The 21,852-nt window shown below is 30.2% G+C and overlaps 1 protein-coding gene across 2 annotated transcripts; it reads right to left on the minus strand.

Moving 5' to 3' along the window:
• Positions 1-2,725: 2,725 nt before the first annotated feature.
• LOC100161615 (inter-alpha (globulin) inhibitor H4-like) lies at positions 2,726-20,534 on the minus strand. Of its 2 annotated transcripts, none has more exons than XM_001943075.5 (18): positions 20,164-20,534; positions 8,218-8,387; positions 8,039-8,149; positions 7,811-7,949; positions 7,637-7,745; positions 7,098-7,258; positions 5,943-6,143; positions 5,680-5,860; positions 5,281-5,464; positions 4,929-5,121; positions 4,634-4,850; positions 4,399-4,514; positions 4,208-4,316; positions 4,089-4,124; positions 3,915-3,995; positions 3,552-3,718; positions 3,301-3,437; positions 2,726-2,815 (listed from the first exon to the last, which is right to left on the minus strand). In XM_001943075.5, the coding sequence occupies exons 1-18, from the start codon at positions 20,476-20,478 to the stop codon at positions 2,788-2,790; spliced, it is 2,655 nt and encodes an 884-aa protein (XP_001943110.2). In that variant the 5' UTR covers positions 20,479-20,534; the 3' UTR covers positions 2,726-2,787. The 2 variants fall into 2 exon arrangements, with proteins under 2 accessions (XP_001943110.2, XP_003244777.1); XM_003244729.4 differs by having other exon boundaries at positions 3,552-3,823.
• Positions 20,535-21,852: the final 1,318 nt, after the last annotated feature.

The raw sequence follows: 21,852 nt of genomic DNA on the forward strand, positions 1-21,852 counted from the left end.
GGTGGGCAGTGGAAGTCACTCTGCTGTATAGTAGGTATAGTGGGTCACTGTATAATGGATGGTCTTAAATTTGAATTCAATGATAGAATATCATTGTATAAGAAAAACGATTCTGAGTGGAGACTGAATCTAGGTATAAGATATATTATACTTATATCTATGGTATTAAAAAAAAATTGACCTATAATAGGTATCAATAATAAATTCCAAATTAATCATATCACAATATCCATTAGGTAACGCGTTATACATCAACAACAAACCGTGGTACTATCATAGATATATAATATAGTATACTTTAGAAGTTTCAAGTACCCACAAATAATATTATTCAATCACAACAAAATAACTAAAATAGTTATTCCAGATTTTTTAATATGTAATTTCGTCCAAATTTGAACTTAAAATGACTATAAAAATAAACTGTGCTTATGTATTTCTTAGAATTGTTGGTAACAGTGTTAAATATTTACGTGAAATCTTGTTTTAAATTTTCAATCCTTAGATATAAAAGTTGAACATTTTATAATTTTCTAACTAGGTACAAAATAATTATTCAATTTTAAATTTGAAAATTTTGTCAACATTTCAACTTCAAATGCTTATAAAAAATAATTGTGCCTATGTATTTTTAATATTTTTCAACTGCTATTGTAACAATGTATCAGGAGCCTTGTATTAATTTTTTACACTTTTTGGCCCAATAGATAAAACTTTTTTGATATTTATAGAAAAAAAAACTAAAAAAATTGAAAACTTACAGTGTCCGTAAACAGCTCAAAAAGCGTCAAATTATTTTCAAAAATGTATCGTATATAGAAAATGCTGATATAAACATTCAGTTAAATTTTCAAGTATCTACAGTCGTTCGTTTTTTAATTACAACAAAATAAGAAAATCGTTACCTGAGAAATCGAGTGAATATCAAATTTTGTAAAAATATGAATTTCAAACGCTCATAAAAATTTAATTTGAGTTTCTTATAGACATTTTTTTTTGATAAAGGTGGATTATCCTATAAAGAATCTTGTATTACATTTTAAAATCTTAGCTCTAAAAAGAAAAATTTCTACGAATTATTAACTCAAAATAATTTGCTAATTTTCGTGATTTTTACATATTTAGTCAATTTTTGAACTTTAAATGCTAATTAAAAAAAACTGTGGCTAAGGATTTTTAATATTTTTCAAATGTCATGGTAACAATATAGTAGGAGCCATGTATTAAATTTTTAAGTATTTTTACTCGACAAATAAAGTGTTATTGACATTCATAGAAAAAAAAACTAATAAAATTGGAAACTGAAAATGTCCCTAAACAGTTCAAACAATCAAATATTTTGAAAATTGTATCATGTATAGAAAATGAAATATAAACAACCAGTGAAAATTTCATGTATCTACAGTCATTCGTTTTAAAGTACACCAAAAACCCAAAATCAATTTCTCGAAAACAGATTTGCGTAAAAATTCCCGTTTTTCATTAATTTTTCTTTTGTTTTTCACGGCGCTTTTGAAAACTATTAGAAAAATTTTACTTTTGACCCCCCCAAAGTACCAACTAGATTCACTTTCCTATCAGAAAAGGTACTGTTGAAGAAAATCCAAGCACTTTTACTGTCCTAAAAGGTGATGACAGACACAAAAAAAAAATAAAAAAAAAAACACACATCATTGTAAAATCAATACATTCATAGTTCCGCTCAGAATCTAAAATACTGGAAGATAAGGATAAGGAAAATAGAAAAATAATTCAACATGTGAAGGAGTAACAATCATTCCTAAAAAAATCTCAGGAACTAGGTCAGGACCAGTCGTAGTATTTACATGCGTAGTTTCAATAGGCCATCAAAGTTTCAGACTTAATAAGGGAAAATTTACTAAAATTGATACTTTCTGACACCATACTTCACGTTTTTGGCGCAATGATTCCTCTCGGAGTAATTTCATATTATTTTGTTGCATTATTGTTAGGTTAGGATTTATCCAAATATTTTTCCACTTATCAAGTTAACCCAATTTAGATTTTTATTTTAATATATCTAATACATTTTCAAATAGTAGTAATAGTGGTCGTGTAGCTGTATGAGTTGCGCCAATACGTTTAGCATGAATAATAAAAATGTTTAAATTTAAGTCAGCTAACAGCTCATTTGCGTTTTCCAACGCATAATTATTTACTTCATTAGGCAATTCAAATTTATTAAAATTATAATATTTTTACTTTTCAGAAGTATGTTGGTTAAGTTGTGCTTCTAAGATCGTCTCCTATAAGATGACAGACTTTTCACTAAGTTATTATAGACTCTAAATTTGAAATTTTATCGCGAAGACTATTAATTTCAGATTTGAGAATGTCATTTTCATTTTTCAAACTATTTATAGAATTTGATATGCCTAACAGTTTTTTATTTAAAGTAGACAATGTTGTTTCATACCTGAGAAGCTTATCATTAATAGATATAAACTTTGCATCGTGGAATTACTGTGTTTTCTTAAGTTTTTTCATTATATCAGAACGACTAATTCATTATTAATTGTACCTACTAGTGGATGAGGATAAGGTTGGCTTATTTTCCAATGGAGTGCCGGAGTGACATCTTTAAATCGGATATCTGGTTTTGGGTGATAAGCAATCATTTGGATAAATAATTATGTTTAATTGATAATACAAAGGTACATAAAATATAAGTCAATAATCAATAATAATAAATAACTTAAACACATTAAAAATATTAATAATATTCTCTGTTTCCTAGAAATATATGAATATTCACACATTAAAATTTTACACTAAACAGCAAATTCCTGCATACCTGTAAATAAAATAAAAATAATTATTATAAGATAAAAATGTAGTAGGTGTACCAATAAAGATGTTTTTAAAATATTAATAATAATAATAAACATATGACAACCAAAATTAAAACTCAAAAAAGTTAAAATTTAATTTGATGTTAATTTATTTTTATGTACCAAATCAAAAGTTTTAAACCATAAACTAATTAAATATACTGAACAATAAAAAATTAGAAGAGATATTTTTTGTAGATAACGGGATTTTACTCAACGTTTTTCTTATACTATAACTAGAATTTCTATTTGCTTGAGTGTGAAAAAAATTGTGAAAAGAAAGAATTAAATTAAATTCATCGGTAGAATTAAGTATTAAGAATATTTACAATATAAATGACTTAATAAACCAAAAAATTTCAGACACCCATAATATACACTCAAATATCTACAATACAAAATAAATAATAATAGTAGGTATATGCCAAACGGATAATATTGCACTTACAATGTTCCTATTGGACAAAACAGTGAAAGATATGTATCAAATGAGTTCAGGATTGAAGCCACAACGCAGTCTTTTAAATGTTTACAATTACCATGGATTTGGTCGGGTGTTGTACAATTTTGATATGATTGACCACTCTAAACAAATATTAATCAGTCAGCCCAAGACATAAATATTGCAATTATTTTTATATATAATATGCAATTTATCATAAAAAACAAGACTCTGTGTACCATTCACGTCTCACTCACCGTGTTCAATGATACTTGGTAAACTGTATTAGTTGCGTTCAATGTGATAGAATCATTCAGCCATGTTAGCTCTTTAATATCGTGCAACGATGTAGAATTTGATTCGTCTTTTATGATTTCCGGAGAATCAACATCCGAGGTCAGTACGTAATTATCTGGACCTGCAACTAAAGTTGACGTAATAGTTGACAAAGGAACCATTTCGGATGCAGAAATCACTGCATCTTCAGGGACCAACGAATATGGACTTGGACTAATAACGCTACTACTAGCTATAACAACAAATTATAATTATACAAATCACAATTTATTCGGGATATCGAACATAATTATAATGTTGATGAATAGTTTTAAAGTCATTACTTTTTAACGAAATAGCTGACATTCCTGGTGGTGCAGGATGTGAAGCAAAACTATTTGCCGACATCATCGAGCTAGATGAACCTAAAATGATATATTTCAAAGTTCAATGTCAGTGGTAAAATATAATAATAAGTACCGGGTATGATTATGAGTAAATTTCTTTTCAAGACTCACCTAATTGATAAAGCGGGCTGCTGGCCATTAAAGAACCTGAAACAAAAATATTAAAATAAACAAGTTAATCGTCAATTTTCTTTATAAAACGTTTTGTTTTAACTGGTATAAACACCTACCAAAATTATATCTATCGTTAAGCGGTTTGATTTTCTCTGGAGCTGCTGATGTAGTTGTATCATTAGGTTTGACAACGACTAGGGACGTTAGCGGAGTAACAAATGAATACTAAAAAATACGAATATAAATTATATAATTATAACACAATATCTATGTACCTAGTTAAGAATATAGCTTTATAAATAATCACTTTTAATGCTAGTTCAAGTGCTTTAGCTTTTTCTGTAGAATTTTCGTTCTTGTTTAATTCATATTGATCCATCAGTTGTTGTATGTTCAAATACGCCCATAACTTTTCTAGATGTCCTGTTATCAGATACAAAAACAAAAATAGTAAGTTTTCTACGAAACTAAGCACATGCGCAATGCACACATAAATTGTATAGGTACACGACTGCAGGCACAACAATATAATTATTAATTACCTATTCTTCTTTTTTGTGGAACAACTTCGGGAGGAACGATTGGGAAATCAAAACATGTGATAATGACAGGGCCTTTGAAATCCCCTTCAGTCGAATCGGCGTTCAATGTACTGTTAAAATCGGGAAATTTGCCGTCCTTCAACTTTCCGGCCACTACTAATTCTGTTCCTTTGAACAGTAGGTTAAATGATTTTTTCGTCACAGTAACGGTGTCGACCTTTAAGTTATAAATTATATCAATATATGCATAATTTATTAGAACACTTACTCAAACACTGTGTAGGTGTATTTTTACCTGATCGTCAATATACTGGAAAGTTACATTGGACAAAACGGGTGACGATATTTCCTTATAAAAATTACGCAATTGTAACGACGCGTCCGAAGCTTCGTAAATGACTCTTGCGAAACCGGTGTTGTTCAATGAGAGTTTTTTAAGGAAATCAATATCCGCCCCTTCGCCAAATCCCAAACTATAGATCGGATACCTAGTAATAACAATCAATATTACTATTTTACCAAAGGTTGTAAAAAATTGTAGTTTTTCAACGCGCAAATGTTGACCAGTTATTACTTATTAGTTATTAATATTACGAGAAATGTCGTGTACTACATTAGTGATTATACATCAACAGTTATTAACTCACTTCTCTTCATTAGTGTTAGAAACATATTTAATCAATTCCTGTGGTTCGGTAATCCCTGTGGTAGGTTCGCCGTCGGTCAAAAACACAATAATAGGTTTTGGAGTGTTGGCGCCATCTTTAAAACGCGTTTCGCCCAATTTGGCGATCAAGTGAGCTTTGTTTAGGGCATCTTCCATATTTGTACCTAGTAAAATAGTACACTTTATAGCGTGGTTGTCTTCCACGTGGTTTTTATAGTATATGGCGAGCGCAGGAATTTTTAATTTGTGGTGGTAGTGCACTAGTACCAAAGACACAAATAAGGGGAATTATGGGGCAATGGTGGGATATATAACCCCTAACCACCCCTCCTGTGCACGCCACTTTTTAGTAGAGTTTTATCTCTATCTCGAGTCTTACTGCTCTCCGATTGCAGGTCCTGAATGAATTTCTTTGCGTATTGTACGTTCTGCTCAGTTGCCGGAAAAACGAAACGGTTTTCTCCCAATGTATCCAAACTTATATTATTGTTCGTTTTCCAGTTGCTAACTTTTTCGTCCCAGTGATTCGACGTTTCTTGAGTAGCGTTTATTGTCCAAACCTATAACACAAGTTTCAGTGAAAATAGATAAAAGTTACAAGTAAACATTTTATTAGTCGGTATAATAAAATTGCGCGTGTACCTGAGCAAAATCTGAGAAAAGTATCAACGTGAAAAAATCTTCGGAATGGATTTCTGACAAAATTTGACCCATAGCTTCCTTCACTTGTGGTAGTTTTTGTCCAACCATAGAACCACTAACGTCGAGTACAAATATGACGTGGGTCCTAAGTGGCTTCAAGTCCGTAGGTGCGAAGAAGTGTACAAAATATCCATCGTCGATCTATAAATCGTAATGATTCAATTAATTCAATTAACCTAACCTGAATTTGTTTTTGTATAATTAATATATTAATAAACAATAATTATTTATTTATCAATTTGTTTGTGTATTCTGAAAATTTGATTTATTTGCCATTGCCAACTATTTAAAAGAACTTATATAATCATATTGACATTTAAAGATCAATATTTTTCAATAGCAAATTTTTTAATTAAAATAATACAATTTGATAACTCCTTAAGTCCTAATATAGAGCGTAATATTGACATTTTTTTATTCTTCAAAGTATAAATTACATTATAAAAATAATTGAGCTAAATCATTAGTTTTTAACTTTACTATTTACGTTAGAGTAACTGGACTATCCATAAAAATTACATATTTCTTATAGTAGAAGAATTAAATTAGAATAATATACTGTATAACACATGTTTTTGGATAACAATTTTGCGTTCACTTATTTTACAGCAATTACATTAAAATAAAGAGAAAACATAAAATGATTAATTATGCATGTTTTATTACTCTTATTTTTAATCCAATAAAAAAATCGTATTGTTTTCAAATACCTACCTAATACAAAACCACATGACACACAAATAACAATAATTTTTCAGTTAATTCGTTTTTATATCCAATTCGTGAAAACTTTTTTACACTTACGCTAAAATTAGCCATAAATATAAGACAATTTATTTATTTAATAGCTCAATTTTTTTTTATGTGTCAGTGAAGTTATATAATATATTTTATTTGAAAATATTCTAAACTAATAAAAATGTATAGTGTAACATTTCTAATAATTTACCAAAATATACTCTTTAATTTAATCCATCTTCAATAAAATTAGAATACAAAAATTACATTAATTCAAAAACATGTTTTACATTACTAATGTCCTTTTTTACCACAAATAATATATTATGTTCTTTTTATAAATTATAAATAACATACAAGAACTTGATTTGGTGCAGATTTATGATCTACGTCATAGTGAACTATGAATTGGCCTTTAACACCATGTTCCGTAAATGTTAACTGTTCTTTAACAGTTGGACTCCATGTTATCGTTGCTTTGTTGCCTGACTCATAGGAAATTTTCGCCAATTTGTTTTCTGAAAAATATTTGTATATCATTAGAATAGAATCCAGGTACAACATAATACTTGTATGAAAAAGATAAAATATTACGAAACAGGTGGTTATAACAATTACTACAATAATCTTAGTTCATAATGAAATATTTTAAGTTCTAAATCATGATTCACGAGTCATGGCTTATTTTTAAATAACATTGATGAAAATAAAAACATATTTCAGCAATAGCATTTATTTCATTATCTATGTTGTTCTACTGAACTACTTAATACATTTTGTTTGTTAGGTATTACTTGTTACCTACTTAATACTAGATTGAATATTTTTCTCTGCGCTATCAATAAAATAAAATATATAGATACATATAAAATGGTTAAATAATTATGTACACATACTACTAATTGTAGTTTCAATTTCATTTGCCGTCTTTATGTCTGGGACTTCCAATGTTGTTATGTTTGAAGATTCTTCGATATCTACTATAACTTGCAAGTTCTTAACAACCTATAAGAACAATCATTACAAGATAATATTAGCATTTCTATGACTATTGATAATTGTGCACTCACTTGTCCGGGTTGTAAGTTTATTATATTTTCATAAATTCCCAATTTCCTATTTAACAATTGTTCGTATGTGAGATTAAATGTAACTTTGCTTTCTGCCTCCACGTTTACAGAAACCGTAAACTTATTTGAATCTCTTGCACTAGGTATGGATAAAACAATCAGGTATTAGTTGTTGACATTTAACTTTAGAAATAATTTTAAATTTTAAGGTTATTAGACTGAACATACTTTTGCTCGACATGAGCAGCCGTCTGACCCGAGTTAACAGCAGCAATATATTCTTCTTTGGCCTCTTTCTTTTCTTTTACATAAGCTTCGTAAACTTTTTCGTTTATTTCCCTAAATCCAAAACAGTATTGATTAAATGGAGTTCACGATCCAAAAATATATATGAATAAGTAACTAACATTAAAAACTTAGAAACAAATGCAGATTCTGGAAGAGTTACGTAGAACTGTACTTCATGGGAAGTGTTTTTCTTGTTGGCCACTCGGCTAGACACAACAGTCTGTGCATATCTGTACTTGATTTTCGAATGGACGACGAAACTGTAAATGTCTCCATTTGTAGTCAGAACCTAAAATTAACAATTAATTATTGATCAATTCTTTCGTTAAAGTTAAGATTAGACAAATACATATAGGTATGACTACTTTTGGTTCACATGGTGAATTCGTTTTATATATAGGTACAGTAATAAAGGTTGCATAATAGGAGTATTGGCTTACGCAGATGACGTAGTATTACTGGTGGAAAATAAGGAAAATTTCATTGAGCAAACGGAAAAACTATTAAATATGTCAAGAAAAATAGGTTTAGAAATAAATGCTAAAAAAACTGAATTCATGATCGTGCAGAGAAGAGAGCTCGCGAATCATGTCCACCCATTTTTAGAAGTTTGGCAGTAAAAGTTTCAGAGAGAACAAGAGTTCAAATATCTGGGATCGATATTGACAAAAAAAACGATGTACTTACTAAAATAAAGCAAGACTCCAATCTGGTAATAAGTGTTACTATAGACTAAGTAATTTTTGTTAGTGGTTACTGCTAAAAGATTCACCCACCATTATATTATAGCGTCGGCAATTCTTTGCTATTTAAACAATTTAATGTTATAAGTCGAAATAAATGGCGTTCCTTTGCCTGATCTACCTAACTATAGTATGTTGAAACCCTCGATAATTCGAACAAATTTAATTTCTCGTGAATTTCGACTTATCGAGATTCCACTGTACTTTTAAACTTTTGTAATGTGTTTATAATGTTTGTGTCTAATTGTTTCGCAATCACATAAAATATTGAATATAAGAAATATACAAATATTTATATAAGACTAGGTGATTCATTAATATACATTTTCACTATTTTGTAGTTGTTTAATAGAGTTGTTATCATTCACAAGTCACAACTATGTAGGTAATAGGTACAAACATAGTGAGCATATTTTTTCATGAATTAGTCAATGCTGATATAGTGATATCTATATAGTCATATAGGACATAGGTGATAATAAGTTTTATAAATAACAATATAATTATTATAATTCAATATCGAAAATGTCCTACGATTACTTACACTTTTCTGTTAATGCGTTTATGTTGTAGTGTAAAGTGTACTAAGTATATTTATTCTTTACATTAAGTAGGTAAAATGGAAACAAAATACGGTCATCGATATTTAGGTAGTAGGTTAACCTATAAATGCGCCTGAGATGTGAGATGAAATACAACAATGTAGTAATATGCGACAGAAAAAAAATCAATAGTTGACTCGAACCTTAAAAAAAATAATAATAATAACCAATCGAAACATAATATAATGTACCTATTATTAATGCCCAGATAATATAGGGCACGCGCACACTCCGTTTCAAGTTTATTATAATATTAATATACGTTGTGTATTTAAATTTTTTCATAAAATTTCAATGATTACATTATTTTGTTTTTTTCGAAAACTATTTTACATAGGTTTTCAACACAAAATATATACCATTTGGGTTGGACGGAAATTTTAATAAAATATAATTTGATTGATTTCATTCGAATGAAGCTGGTTTATGATATATGTTAGGTTAGGTTGGGACGCAAGGACGAGGACTCTATGCAATATGTAAATATTATATTACATCTAATAGATGTATATTATGCATATTATATGGATTCTGAATTACTATCAAATTTTTTTTTTCATCATCGAAACGTCTTATCAATGTCCTTCATTACAATTATAACACAATATGTGTAGATATATACAATGATAATAAATTATTGATCGAAATATCCAAGGATTCTTCTGCGTATACGTGCTGCAAATCGGAATAATCAGCATTATTATTATAACGCACAACATTGTGTGCGTACATATTCATCGCTACCTGCACCTCCGAGTACCATGATACGCCCAATATTATATATTTTAATAAAATTAAAAAAAAATTATCATTGACATTTATCGTGTGGCATACGCATAGTATGTGTAATATATACAAGCCCAGATTTAAAGAGGTATAAAGAGATACATTTCAGCATTCTCTGGTCACATATTCGAATATTTGATAACCCTATATATTCTTTATTTTTAGTAATTTGTATTTTCGTCCAAATTTGTCCCAATATATTAAAAAATTTCAAGAAAATATTAATATGACACCTGGGAATCGGGAAATATCGCGTGATATAAGAATTATGTACGCGTTTATAATTTTTTACCTCTTTTTCGTTTTTAACTCTCCCTAATCATCTCAATTAAAGCGTTATAATAATCATTAATTGTTTTTTATATTATTAAGCATTATTTAAGTACCCTAATTCCCCGTTGATATAATTGTTTTAGGAGACTATAATTTTCTAAGATGACTCGTAAATAATTACGTAACAAATATAACATACGCAGAAGACGTATACAGCCGTGTCTATTTGTTTAAAATCAAAACAAAACTACAAATAAATAATTGTAAAATATTAAAATTAAAACAGCAAATACGGGGTACTTGATACATTTAACGTAAAGCACTCATTATTTCAGAAAACACTTACGTTTTTGAAAACATAAAATACAACATTAATTCTTTTACAACATTTTTAATCATTAAGAAACAGCATTTTTGGGAAAACATTATATGTTATATCGTTGTCATTTTTTACTCATTTGAACGTCAACATATACATTTTTAATTTCAAATTTTGAAGTAGCATAATGATCGGCTTATTATTTATATCTACAATATTCTATATGACTATATACATCATATTTCAGTCAAGGAGTTTATTAGTTAGGTATAATTTTAAAGTATTTAAATTGTAATCAAACAGAGAAGTAACCCATATTTTTCCAGAGTACCTACCTACAGCACCCACCCACCAACTCAGCGATATTTAAATAGTATACTTACAGGTCAAAAACTACTCGTCCATAATTCAATTTTTATACATCAAAGTACTCCAAAAAAATAAACTTCTTTGGAATGAGGTGCATAAAATGCATGTTGTCATTTAAAAATGTAACGATGATGATGATAAAAAAATTAATTTTAAAAAATGTAAATAGTTGTTAATTGATTATTGAGTGTATTACGTTAAATATAGAAAGCCCAGTATAAACAAATATACAGTTCATATTAGTTATGTGGACGAAGGTCTGAAAAAAATCTCATAGGAACAAAAGTGATTTCGATTTTATTTTCACAGGTTAGGTTATTGGCTTCCGTTTTTATTTTATAGCATTATGTAATTTATAAACGCTATAATAATACCGTAACAGATCAGCTAATTTAATTGTAATACATTAAGTGGATAAAAAAAAATTATCAATACTTGTATATATTATGTATGATCCGTTTCACTAGTTATTTAATTTAAATGATTATCATTTATCATACCTGTATAAGGTATGTATAAGTCATACATGATATTTATTCCGTGTAAATATAATATAGTATATACAATGACTTGAATTCAAAGATAGTGAGGGGATGGGCCGCTATTTTGGATCCACTTTTATGACGATTCACTGTGGTGTGTGGATAAATAGTACCTATCTATGTAGCGCTACCCTGTTCAGACCACCCAGTACCCGCCGGCCTATCACTTATAATCACAAAAACATCATAAGTCTGCAATGTGCAAAGGGATCTGTGATTGCAGCCTGCTTGGATTCGTTGACGATTATGAATAGTTACACTTCCGCGTGTCTAGAAAGTTGTACGTCGTTTTAAATCGTTATAGTATTACAGTATTACGCAATGATGAATATTATATAAGTTTTTAAACTTTCTTGACACATGTCATGCACTCATGCATATATAATACATTATGACATTATGTTTATAAGTACGACAGTTGTATACAACATCATTGATAGAATCGTATTTTATACATAGCCTGCGAGGTATATATACGGGTGAAAAGGTGAACTGCTGCCCAACTGATTCACCAAGCATAATATTATGCTGTTACGTTATGCTCACCCCTCCCCCCTTTAATCTATAAATATATAAAAATGAATGTATGTCTGTCTGTGTGTCCATATTACCATGGTAACCATTTATATATTATTTTGAAATTTCCTATGGAATGTTTTATATATAAAATGTTTGCCATGGTAATATGTAAAACATATTATTCATATAGAGTTGGCATTTTTAATGGGCAACGAAGTGCACGGGATCAGCTATTTTTATATATATAGATAGATTAGACCTCAGGGCAGAATATAGGCTAATTTAAAAAGGAGAGGACTGACCCCGGGAAGTGTTCAAACAGGGATTTTGAGATTTCCGATGGAAATTTTTGTTTATAAATGGTAGCCATGGGTTTTGAAGCTATTATATAATAATAATTATTGGTTGCCGGGCAACGAAGTACACGTGATCAGCTAGTCATTTTAGTCAGCTACGCATTTATTTAAATTCTGATTTTTACCATTTAAAGAGTGCCATATTTAAGTAAAATTTTTCTAATTAGTGTTTTAACGCTCTTTTCTACTGTAAATTGATAAGCACAAGATATTTTTGAAAATGTTGATGTATGTAAATCAAAATTCGAACGAGAACCTAACCTATTCCTACTTCCTAAGTTATTACACTTTAAGTACTAATGATAACTGTCATTAATAACGATGACTTTATATCTACAATATATAATAGGTGTCATATTTAATGTTGTTCTTATTATAGGTACTCATACAATTTTTTACAAATTATAAAATATCAGTAAACTACGTACTATTCTACGGTCTATCATTTTTTAATTATCATAGCCCATTAGCCCCGATAAATTATGCTAAACCTATTATCATGGATATAGTATAAACTACAATAAAATATAGAAATTATAGAAATGGATATAGTTTATAGATAATAATCAATAGCACCTACTTGAATTTAATAACTCGGAAACTACTCGTTTAAATTATTTCAACTTAAATGCACCAACACTTAAAAAAATGCATCAGGTTAACCGCGATTTACAGTATATAAAAAAGGATGGTTCGCATTTGACAAACAAAGTTTGTATCGCCACAAGATACTCTCCTTAAATGGTATTACTAATCTACGTGGATTTTGTAATAATCATGGCTCGTAAGTTCATGCATTTGCATATAAATCTTGCTAAGTTTTATTTAATGCTAGATGACATAGAAATCCATTTCAAGGTACCACGGTTAAATATGTGAAGTCTTATTTTGCATGTTTTTGCATATTTGGCATCTTTAAGCATATTTCTATTTTATCGGGCATATTATACGTCATGATTTTGATATTCCTATTTTTTATGGAAATACTACCTAAGAAAGAATCAACATTTGATGACAAAAAACGCGATCGTTTATAGTCTATTTAAAATCTATTTTTTTAATTGTGACATAAAAAAATTAAATATGACTATAAAAAAATTAATAGATAACTCATGTTATTTCAAAAATGTTTATGATTTTTTTAAGTAAGCATTTTTTAAGTGCATAATTTTAGATATTTAGTGCATTTAATGCATATTTTTTTAACTTTTTAAGGCATATTTTGCCAATTTTTAGTGCATAAATGCATGCTTATTTAGGCATTTTTTAGGGCATGAACTTACGGGCCCTGGTAATAATATTGTCATAAATTGTATTTACTTAAAAACTCCTAAAACCCAGAATCTGAATAAACGCATCGTTAGAGGACAAAACGGGGTGAACATTGAGCATACCTATAGCTTGGCGAATCATCCTGTATATAGTGCACAGCGTCGGTCGTGATATAGCTACATGCTGTATTCCTGTATAATTTAGGTACTGATTATAATTATACAGTCGAGTCTCGGTAACCCGGCATCCGATAACTCAAATATTTCGTTGCCCCTTGAAATGTTTTTAAGTTGTGTTTGAAGTATATATACCTATATAATATTTAAAAAAACACGTATTAAATTGAATTTATTTTTATTTCCCTCGAGATTCGAGTCACTGAGACCATTTTTATTTATCTTGTACTTGATTACAACACCAACAATAACGACAAGTGACAACTATACCTACGCAAGCACTAAATGCGTCCATGTCTATGCGTCGTTTGGGGCCCCACAATTATCTGAATTAAGACGAAGTGCACTCCTTAATAATATAATAATATTATGAGCTCGTGCGTAACACGCTTTACGTACGCATATAATAATATGACGTATACGTATAGATACTAATAATAATATTATAACATGTACGGTCGTACACGCGCACGTTATAACAATATTATAAATTACTAGCTGAACCCGTGCACTTCGTTGCCCGTTAAATGTACCAACTCTATATGACTCAAACTTTGTTAAATTCGTTATTTAATATTCGGTGCATGGTGTTCAACATTTATTTTTACTTTTCCGTTGCCCGGAATAAAAGTTCTGATTCGCAGCAGTATATTGTCAGGTAGGCAATCTACCTGCGGTAGATCGCGGACCCCGTGCTGTTTGTACGTAAGTGTATGCTTTAACTGTAAGGTATCAAAATTATACCAAGTTTGTCGTATTCCACCTATAGTGGATTAATATAATAAATGAATACAAAATCCTAACCTAACCTAACCGGACTAATATTATATGAATAAAAAAAAACAAATTTAAACATTTTTAAATTAGCCTGTCTTCTTCCCAGAGGTATAATCTACACACAAACATTCATTTATATACATATATTGACAAAAAATAATAATACAAACCCACAAACATTCCCGATTAACTATAATAGCAACCAATATATAGTACACTGTTGTATTTTTTACATCCAGATTTCCTACTTTTCCGGTGGATTTTCCTAACATTTTCTCTCGTAAAAACCTTCTCCTGGAAATTACGAACATCTTTAAAAAAAATTGAGACAAATCGGAGCAGCCGTTTTCGATTGATAAGGTAACGTACATTTCACACGCTCCATTTTTATATATATAGATAATAATAAACACAAACAAAAAGTGCACAATAACTACGGCAGTATGGCCGTACGGCATGCGCGATGATCGAAATTTCTACGAGCGTAATATACTAATATATGATGATGATTATTATTATTATTGTTGTTGTTGTTGTTGTTATTATTATTATTATTATTATTATTGGTTATGTATTTAATATTTATGTGTGACTGTGTGAGCGCGGCAAGCGAATATTGTGTTGTTGTTCTACACGTGTACATATTATACGGTTTATGGGTGCAACACTCTTGTTTTTCGTAGACACGTCCGCAGTTAACGTCCATTAAATACGTATAAAAAGATAATCGTGTCGTTATGTTATTGTTACCTCGGTAGAAACGAAAAACCCATTATCCCGTACATCAAAAACGATGGTGTAGGCGACATTAAATTTAAAAAAAAAATAAAATGTCTGTGGGTAATAAATATTTAACTCTTTTATCAGATTTTCGACGTCGTAGACGGGCTAACCATTTATATAAATATATATATTATTATAGTATACGAGTTATGTAGGTGGTCCGGTGTGTTTAAAAAAAAAGGTACTTAAAATTACGATTAGCTATGCGGTAAACTGAAAGACATAAATGGAAAATGGATTTTTATAATAGTTTCGTATACATATATATGCCTATATACAGACACATTTCTTTTTACGATAATTAACGCATTCAAATATTATTTAATAAAAAACATTTATCACTTTTTAAAAACAAAAAAATACCAACACTATAACATATAATAATGTACATAATATAAACATACTATTGTATACTTGTATGGTTGTAAGATAAAATATAAATTATTTTAAATTTTTGTCAAACAGTACATTACAATTTACAACTAAATGAATATTTTTGTTGATTAAAAAGCGTGTATTTGTAACAACATATAAATAGTAATTCCCCATAACAAATAATAATTTTACTGACCAAATTTCACATAATACATCCGTAATGTTAATTTTTATTTTCTATTTCATTAAATCAACGGTTAAACAAATACATTGTATAACAATTATAGTCTATAAAAGGGGTAAGACCGGAGTAGGAACAATAAAATTGTAATAATTTCCCATGTTAGATCGAATACGCGTTAAACGTAATAGAATACATAAATAATAGATATAATATTCTATTCTACTTTTAACTTTAAGTTATGGCTTAACCGTGCAGTACCTGCTGGTAGATAAATGCGTAGTAAGACAAAAGTTCAATGGGGTACATGGTAGCTGGGTTGTGGGATGTGGATTATAAATGTACGTGAGTACGTGACTGCAAAATTATCCATAAACCACAAGGGAATTACGTATACCCAATTATTTTATATATTTTTCAGAGTACAATTTAAATTTGTATGATAGTAGTGGAAGTGGATCTCTAAAAGTCTAAACACTCATATATTATTATATCTCTTAATTGTTTTTTTAAATTAAATTAAAATTTTACAATGAGTATCTATGTAATGTCTAATTCAAAGCGAGGAATTATTTGTCTTTTTTGTAAAGGCCATGTGGGGCTTATGAACTATATAAATTGTTTTTTTCTCTCTATATAATATATATTATACAGGTACGAGGTACCGAACGAATAATATAGCCCCACGACTGGTTATTTTTCCTTATCTAGTTAAATCATCATATTATATGAAAAAAAAATCCTAAGGGTGTCGTACTGACTACCGTTGTTTGGTGTTAACCACATTAGTGAACATTTTTCATGAAAATGGAAAATATGCTTTCCCCCAGAACGGACACTAATTAAAAACAATATTAGGTATAAATTATTTAATTAGGTAGTTGTTTATTCACACGTGTCCTAATTATATTTTCTATCAAAATATTAATCGACCAATTACCTATTCATAATTATATATTATGCACAATAAGCCACGACACATAAGTATATAGGAACTAGGAAGGTAACGTAATTGTCATTATTATAGAACTTATGGAAAGTATAACTGTATAAGCATATAATAACTTTACGGTGTAAACTTGATTTCGTAAAATTAGGACAAGTATTATAGCTGAGTGTACGTATACAATATTATATTATTTTAAAAAAAACTTTAACATTATACGAAAATCAAAATTTGTTCAACCAACATGGCGATATGCATTTTATCAAAATGTTGTACTTATTACAAATCGTATTATTTATAGTCACCATTTTTGTTACATACAATTCTGATCACCTTGTGTATAGAATATGCTCCGTACCCCTTCTAATTCAATTTTAAAAAAAACGTAAAATTACAATACGCATAATTTATTGTAATCAGTTCAATTTGAGTTTGACCAATCGATAAATTTTTCTTGCAAGGAAGACATGTTATTCACGATTAAAATCTAATTATACGACACTGTTTTTGTATAATGTACCAAAGGTTAAGTAAGTGATTATACGGAAATATTTAATATACTACCTACGAATTGACTTACCACTTTGGCGGTCAAACAATAGCATCTCAAAGGAATTGCAAAATTAAAACCATTCAAAGTATTTTTAAATTTATAATATATTTATTATATAAACATCCGATTATCATTATTTAAAAAAAAAAAAAAAAATGGGATTATAATATGTTATTATACGTTGGTTCTCATTTATTCGTAGGTACCGATAATTCATTAGACATTGAGGTCGATGTCCATTATATTTTAGTGTTTTGATAATATTGTTCACTTATATACGACTCAATTTCTATCGATAATATTAATTCCGATGAAAAAACATTAGCATTGATTTAAATAAACGTTAGATTAGTATACACCTAATATATACGCTTATATACCTATATCTAATCGTATATTATTAACGATGTTTGCCTTAAAAATTTATTACAACGGCGTAAAATAAGAAAAATATTTACTCATTTTAAATTTCACTTTTCCATCATATTATTTTCATTTGTTGTAGAATTATACAATTATTGACGTCTAGCATTTGTAATTGTAATATTACAGTAAAACACTAAAACTTCCGTATGAGAAACTTCCATTTATCAAAGTTTTCCATTTAACGAAATATGTTTGAGAATCAAACCAAATTAGAACAAATTGATTCAATATTATATTTAACAAAATTCTCTTTAATACGATTTTTTTTTAATGCCCCACGAGAATTCGTAATATGGAAGTTTCACTGTATAATCGCAAGCTGAATTTGTAATTACAGTTATTATCGACTAGTTTATACAGGGTATAAACCAGTGGTGGTTTTGAGGGTGAGGCAAGTGAGGCGCCGCCTCACTTGTAATTTTCAAGAAAATAAAAAATATTTTTTTCTTTAAATTTTGTATTATTTTGAATTTTGAATTTTAATTTATATAATTCAGACATTAAATGATTTAGAATTTAAGTTTAATAAACAGCATAATTGAATATTATTTTTTTGTATAGGACTTGTACTACAGTTGTACCTACAAACGCGAGAATGGCTACGCGTCACAGTAACGTAACTTATGAGCTATTATATAGCCGTTTCCATTTAATATTGCGCCCGGCGCCGCAACCGCTAAAGCGCTGAGATCGACAGAGGCGGTAGCCGCCGTCGCCTAAGTTTGTGCATGCGAGGTGCGTCTACGCACACACATGTAATGTCGTAAAATAGTGTGAATAGCGCATAAGCATTGGCAGCAGCCCGCCAGCCGCCGTGTGTGCACACATTGTATGCAGGTGGGCGCTGTTGTTTATTGACTCTATAGCACTGGATAATTTTTAATTGTAACCGGCTAATCTTTCCGCTCCATTTTGATAACCCATACCATTAATAGAATACATTAACATAATATTTGGTTCTTGTGTAGAGTAATAGTGTATTTACTATTTAATATTTTTCTGCCTCATGTAAAATTGCATGTCAAAACCACCACTGGTATAAACTATAAATTATACTTATTAATTATTATACAGGTTATACCTACTTATCTTAATGATAAAGTTGTACATTTTACGCTAACGTTAAATAATTAAAACCACCCCCAAAACAAAATCCTGGGTATAATGGTATAGGTAATCTTTGCAGCAGTAACGGAAACTTAACAAAATGAACTGCCAATAATTATTCCATAGATTCCTTTTATCATTGTTGTAAATGCAAGTGATTGCAAAACCAATAAGACTACAATGGAGAAAAGACGTTTACATGCAAAACGTAACAACAATACAACAATATAATTATTATATATTTTATTATATAAGTATTATATTATAATACATAAATAATAAATATATAGTACCTATATATCTATTATCTATAGATTACATCTACATATGCGGTACCTATACGGTTTTTTTATAAACGTATAATACCTTGGACGACATTATCTCGTTAGCTTTTATACAGATAAATAATCTTTAGATACAAATTATTATATATATTATACTAGTTTCTTATCATACTTTTCCTTGAACCTTTTTCGTTTCCGCACAAACTTATATAAATAAAAACGCAAATCTAGGCTAGGGACTTCTAATAGATCTCGATTCCTCAACATGTTTTATTAGGTCATGTGCATATATATATTTTAGTTTAATAATTATTTTAATTTGAATGATTTGAATTAGACACAACCATTAAAATGGTAATACATTAAACATCCGTGAAATCAGGAGAACGTCGGTTTTTGATTATACACAATAATGTCATATCTTAATACTATTTTGGTTTCATAACCGTCACACTTGGATCTACAGGTATCCAGTATTCATCACGGATGACCGCGGATCTCTGCCATCAATAAAAGTGTCGCGTTAATTTGGTAAACGAGATATGAGCAATCGATATCCGTCAGAAACTTAAAAAAAAATAATAAAAAACAAAGTACGACCTGAGCCTAGAATATTATAGGATCGTAGATTTAAAAAACCATCGTGACTAATATTTGTATTATGTTGTATACGAACCGGTGGCGGCAGGGATGCCTTCGAGGGAGGTAAACCGTAACCGGACGGCTGCAAGACGTTGTCGGCGGTGTCCGCGATGTCGACGGTATCGAGGGTGTTGTCCACGGTGGCCGCTGTGACGGCAGCGGCGGCGGTGGACGCGATGTCATCGGTGGTGGACGCTAAGACGGTGGTCACAGTGGCGTCGGCTACGACGGTTGCGTCTACGGCCGCAGCACCGGCGCGGTTGGCAGCCAACGCCAGCAGCAACGACAACAGAACGGCGGCGGTGGTGCACGCGCGCGTCGCTGACGACAAGACGGACGGCGACGACATGTTGCTGCGCCGGGCGTAAAACTTCGAATGCTCTCGGAACGGACGCGGACGCCGGACAGAGTCGTGCGATGGTAGTGGTAGCGGTCCGTTGGCGGGGGGCAGTGGCGATGGCAGACGAAACGACTCGGACTTACGCCACACCATAATTTATTATGCACCAAATAATAATAATAATAATAATAATATTATATTTATTATGATTTACACGACTGCACCGCGCGGCATTGGCGTGATTTTATTATGATGAAAAAAAAATAACAACAATATTGTCGCCGTCGCCGCCACCGCCGCCGTGGGGTACCTACATCCTACGCGTTCGTCGTCGTCAAAAACGACAAAAACATTAATTATATTATAAATGTATACGTTTTGTTATTATAAATTATACATATATAATAATCATAAATTATGATTGGGACTTAGATTTCCATACATCTCGGTTTGGCAGTGACTGGTACCGGTTTCGAATATTTATATGGTCCCGGGATAAAGTGTTTCGGTACGGCTAATAATTGTTCAGGAATTAAAACTTCAATAATTATAATAAATATGGTAACATTTGGTTTTTTACCCACTCAAAATTCTTATAGAAAAACAGTGTTCAATAAATGTTGAAATAATCAAGTTACAGATAACTTGATTGACTGACGAATTAAAAATTATTTACCTACTTGATGACGTCAATAAATTATCGACGAATATTTTCATTATTTTCCCGACCAATCACTGATTTCCGATAATTTTGTTGGTTGCCTATACTCATTTCGATTTATAACGATGAGTTAGTTTTTACCTTATGAACGTAGCAAGTTGTAAATTGCTGACCATTGTGTGTGGTATAGAAAAAATAGAATGTTAAAACTTGTGGTTGACGAAGGATAAGATTTTTCCAATAACAACTGTATACAATAAATGGCGTACCTATGACCCGGTTTCTTCTTCTTCTTGTGGCTTTTAAAACTCTCTAAGTGTTTTTGCCACCAATACAACATTGTGCAACCCACCTCTATCATTTACTATTGTCTATTTCGATCCTCGTGTCTATTCCTATCTTCCTTAAATTTCCTTCGACTTCATCGATCTATCTTTTCCTAGGTAGTAGGTCTTCCCCGAAGTCTCTTTTCAAATGGTTTCCAATATATTACTGATTTAACCGTATTGCTTTCCCCTCTTCTCATAACATGTCCAAGCACTCCAACCATTGCAACTTTCGTCCTTAGATAAAACTGGTCACCGCGGTGTCACATCAACCAAATCATACAGCTCCTTAGTCTTTTTCATATTTCTTCTTCTCTATATATTTTGATTTCAAACATCCTCAACCTTCTTTCAGCTTGTTTGGTCGTTGTCCACGCTTCACATGTTAAGATTGGT

This window comes from Acyrthosiphon pisum, chromosome A1, assembly GCF_005508785.2.
Source record: "Acyrthosiphon pisum isolate AL4f chromosome A1, pea_aphid_22Mar2018_4r6ur, whole genome shotgun sequence".
Lineage (NCBI taxonomy): Eukaryota > Metazoa > Arthropoda > Insecta > Hemiptera > Aphididae > Acyrthosiphon > Acyrthosiphon pisum.